This window comes from Berghia stephanieae, chromosome 3 (assembly GCF_034508935.2).
Source record: "Berghia stephanieae isolate SIO BIC M18660-M18661 chromosome 3, UCSD_Bste_1.3, whole genome shotgun sequence".
NCBI classification, from domain to species: domain Eukaryota; kingdom Metazoa; phylum Mollusca; class Gastropoda; order Nudibranchia; family Aeolidiidae; genus Berghia; species Berghia stephanieae.
In genome coordinates, this window is record NC_088362.1 from 105,423,989 (window position 1) to 105,428,988 (window position 5,000).

A 5,000-nucleotide genomic window follows, 5' to 3' on the forward strand; every position below is an offset into this window, starting at 1 on the left:
GAAATATCCTTATCACGATTGGTCACTATGTTCAGCTTGACACACGGGTATGTTTACAACTTTCATAAACAAAGCAGCGTGTTTACATTTGTTAAGAAATATCCAATCGTTGGACGTCAACAAATCATGTGATTGATGACCGGGTTGGACGAAAACATGAATATAGATCGCTCCCATTAACCTTAAAATTATCTTGATGTGAACAAAATATTTCTTTCCTTGTGAAGGATTCTAGACTCTAGTATTAATTTGTTTTAATCAGGAAGAAATGAGACCATCATGTTTTTTTTAATTACGTGTATATAAATAGACGTGAACTTCTGTATAGCGCAATATCCACTGAATGCGCTCAAAGCGCTTGTCAAGGGGCTCCAATAACAACACTAAACTTGTAGGACGAGATATGAAGCCTTTCCATTGGTCACATTGCAAAATGTGCTCAAAGTGACCCACTTAGTGAAAAGTGTTCACAGCTTTTTAAATATCTGACATCACGATTGGTCATTTGATACAGCTTGACACATGGGTATATGTACAACTTTCATAAACAAAGCAGCGTGGTTACATTTGTTAAGAAATAACCAATCGTTGGACAGCAACAAATAATTAATTTGTAATTTGTAATTTAAGCGCTTAGAGTCTGGTGTCTCGGAGTTATAGCGCTATATAAGTTTTCAGCATTATTATTATTATTATTATTATTATTATTATTATTATTATTATTATTATTATTATTATTATTATTATTATTATTATTATTATTATTATTATTATTATTATTATTATCATGTGATTGATGACCTGCTTTTACGAAAACATGAATATAGATTGCTCCCATTGTCGCGATGATAAGCACTTGATTGTTACTGTAGATTTACCAGTAGCAGTTCGACTTTTGAAAAAGTTGGGTAAATCACTACAATACAACAGCACGATAATTTCATAACAAAACAAACATGATAGAGAATGCATAATTGGATTCAATAGTCTGATGTCACGCGCCTGGCAACGGCGGCCATCTTGGTTCTAAACAAAGAAAATCTTTACTTTTTATTCTTCATGCTGGCGAGAACTTTTCATTCCCTTTTCATATGCCTTGTGATCAGAATGTGTAAAAGTCAAAACATGATCAAATTGATGGGTTTTTTTTCCCTCTGGATACGCTTTTAAGCTCGCCGGATAAATATTTCATACGGCGTCCGCCATTGTTCCGATAGTTTAGAGCCAGTGTTACTAAGTTACCATACGTCATTTGGAAGGAAGTGACGGTAAGAATATTGAATCCTATGCTTAAGAGAGAGAGGGTCATGAAATTTAGGGGGGGGGGGGGGGGGGGGGGGGAGGGAACAAACTAACAAGAACATCGTACATACTTCATCCCTGGAAAACATATTTTAATGTATTATCTGATATATATATATAATTTGATGCTTTCTTATACCGACTTTCTCTCTCTCTCTCTCTCTCTCTCTCTCTCTCTCTCTCTCTCTCTCTCCGTGGTGTTTACTTGTATAATATAATGTGTTGAGTTTGTATATCTGTGTGTGTGTACGTGTTTGTGTGTGTGTGTGTGTGTGTGTCAGAGAGAGAAAAAGAGAGAGAGAGAGAAGAGAGAGGGAGAGAAAGAGGGAGAGAGAGGGGGAGAGAGAGGGGGAGAGAGAGGGAGAGAGAGAGAGGGAGAGAGAAAGGAGAGAGAGAGAGAGAGAGAGAGAGAGAGAGAGACAGAGAGAGACAGGATGTTTAGGTATTCATTAACAAACTACTTTTACTATGTATTATCGTCTTTACCCAATCCTTTTGAACTTTGTTTATTTTTTCTAGACAGATATGAAGCTGTCTTGACATTAACCATGATATTTAGTGTTTGGGGGGCGGGAATGTAATTGACCAATGGTGAAGAAGTAACATTCAGTGAATGGCTATCGCCCCTGCCGCGTTTCCAGCCCTTCATTCAAAGATTCAGTTCAATTATTGCCTACTTATTCAAAAATCCGCCCTCTCTCTCTCTCTCTCTCTCTCTCTCTCTCTCTCTCTCTCTCTCTCATACCTCGACTACACAAAGTGACTTTTTCATAATGTATTTACTCAGTTCCCCGCTTTTCTTTTTTTTCTCTCCAGGTTTATATTGCTACAGGAGGAAGAACGACCAGAAGGACAGAGGTCCATGCGTCGCAGTAACTTAAATATAATAACTGTAGCAACAGTTTTTAAACAGAACCTGGTTTGACAAGATTCTGCACACTGTATACAACACACCACGACAACAAAATTATTTCTACGGTGTTTGAGGATAATAATGACACAGCTGAAGTGAAGTGAATAAAGTGAAATAGGAAAGAAACAAATCCAGTTGAGGTTGTCCCAATCTCAGTCTTTTATTTCTATTGTTTTGTTTTATTGTCACAGGTTGTAACTTGTTCTTGTTTTTGTTTTTTGGACTTCTACAGAACAGTGAAACAAGACAGGATTTTTACAGAAGAAAAAAAAAGAGAAGAAGGAAATAGACGAAAGGAAAGTGGTATTTGCGTAGACAAACACGACAGCCAGGTGAAAGCTGACGAAGTAACGAAGTAACGAAGGAGAGGATACAATTTTAAATTGAAGTGAAAGGAGAGAGGAATTCGTGTGATAATAATAATATTATTATTATAATAATTATTATTTCGATACTATGGATAACAGAATGGCCGGCTTAGCAGAACAGTTCATGTCCAGTTGGCAATCGGAGATATTTCGACAGAGATGTGTTGCTCAGATGTGAGTATCGATCTATACATTTAATGATGTTGTTGTTGTTGTTGTTGTTGTTGTTGTTGTTGTTGTTGTTGTTGTTGTTGTTGTTGTTGGAACCTTTGTTAGAATGTATGTTGCTGTTGTTGCCATAAGTATTGTTCTTATTTTTGGCGTTGTTGTTATTGTTGATATTGTTGTTGTGGACGTTGTTAACCCTTGCTCTGTAGCATCAAAATGGCTCCACATAACCTCTTGGCGAAATAAATGAAGCACGGTGAATCGAAATGTGCATTAAAAAAGAGAAGAAAAAACCCCAAAAACAACAAACAACAGAGTAGATATAAAATACAATTTAACCCCATTTGAATGTCTCTTTGTTCTTTTGACTTTGTTGTATGTTTTAATCAAGTAAAGTGTTACGTATTTTTGAATTGTTGATTTTGTTGTTGTTATTGTTGCTGTAGCTGTTGTTATTGATGTTTTTATAATTGTTGTTGTTGTTGATACTTATAAATTTATATTTAAACCTTGATGATCACTGATAAAAACGTTGATCAATGTCCCATAAATACTTAATAAAAACTTAATACTTAGTACAAGTCTGATGTTTGGCGGGTTTTTTTTTAAAGATATATTATGCTTTTTTGTTGTTGTTTTAGTAGATTTTTATTAGTTCTTTTTCTAGTTTTTGTTTCTTCTTTGTATTTTTAGCCAACGCTACAATATTGAAATAAACGAACCAATGTGAACCGAAATGTGCATTTAAAAAAGAGACAAAAAAAAAAAAAAAACAACAACAAACAACTGAGTAAAGATATTATCTGAATCCAGAGTAACAAATTCTAGTATGTGTAACGTATTTTTCCCAAGTATACAACCCCAAAACCTAAATGATCGTTGCTATTCTGTATGTACAACAAATAATATTGGTTTCTTAATGTGATCAACGTGCTTTTCAAGACAACAACAATAGTTAACATGTAGCATAAGACGTCTGAGCGGTGTTACTTTCTTTATCGTCAAGAAAAAGGCTTTTATCGCCAGGTACTGATTTTACCCGTGGATATGGTGAGAAACTTAACATGTAGCATAAGACGTCTGAGCGGTGTTACTTTCTTTATCGTCAAGAAAAAGGCTTTTATCGCCAGGTACTGATTTTACCCGTGGATATGGTGAGAAACTTAACATGTAGCATAAGACGTCTGAGCGGTGTTACTTTCTTTATCGTCAAGAAAAAGGCTTTTATCGCCAGGTACTGATTTTACCCGTGGATATGGTGAGAAACTTAACATGTAGCATAAGACGTCTGAGCGGTGTTACTTTCTTTATCGTCAAGAAAAAGGCTTTTATCGCCAGGTACTGATTTTACCCGTGGATATGGTGAGAAACTTAACATGTAGCATAAGACGTCTGAGCGGTGTTACTTTCTTTATCGTCAAGAAAAAGGCTTTTATCGCCAGGTACTGATTTTACCCGTGGATATGGTGAGAAACTTAACATGTAGCATAAGACGTCTGAGCGGTGTTACTTTCTTTATCGTCAAGAAAAAGGCTTTTATCGCCAGGTACTGATTTTACCCGTGGATATGGTGAGAAACTTAACATGTAGCATAAGACGTCTGAGCGGTGTTACTTTCTTTATCGTCAAGAAAAAGGCTTTTATCGCCAGGTACTGATTTTACCCGTGGATATGGTGAGAAACTTAACATGTAGCATAAGACGTCTGAGCGGTGTTACTTTCTTTATCGTCAAGAAAAAGGCTTTTATCGCCAGGTACTGATTTTACCCGTGGATATGGTGAGAAACTTAACATGTAGCATAAGACGTCTGAGCGGTGTTACTTTCTTTATCGTCAAGAAAAAGGCTTTTATCGCCAGGTACTGATTTTACCCGTGGATATGGTGAGAAACTTAACATGTAGCATAAGACGTCTGAGCGGTGTTACTTTCTTTATCGTCAAGAAAAAGGCTTTTATCGCCAGGTACTGATTTTACCCATGGATATGGTGAGAAACTTAACATGTACATAATACTCTGAGCGTGTTACTTCTTTATCGTCAAAAACATTAGGACTTTTATAAATCAGCTCATGGTTACTTTAAAAATAAAATTTACCGGGATATGGTGAGAAACTTAACATGTAGCATAAGACGTCTGAGCGGTGTTACTTTCTTTATCGTCAAGAAAAAGGCTTTTTATCGCCAGGTACTGATTTTACCCGTGGATATGGTGAGAAACTAACATGTAGCATAAGACGTCTGAGCGGTGT

The 5,000-nt window shown here is 36.1% G+C and overlaps 1 protein-coding gene across 2 annotated transcripts in view; it reads left to right on the forward strand.

Annotated features, from left to right (window-relative positions):
- Positions 1-5,000, forward strand: part of LOC144969080 (mediator of RNA polymerase II transcription subunit 15-like) — a 43,019-nt gene that overhangs the window by 25,651 nt on the left and 12,368 nt on the right. Inside the window, exon 2 of one of the 2 annotated variants that reach the window (XM_078908100.1) lies at positions 2,119-2,757. In XM_078908100.1, coding sequence (XP_078764226.1) covers positions 2,672-2,757 — 86 coding nt within the window. In that variant the 5' untranslated portion in view covers positions 2,119-2,671. The remainder of the gene's footprint in view (positions 1-2,118; positions 2,758-5,000) is intronic. The other variant, XM_078908101.1, reaches the window with a different exon arrangement.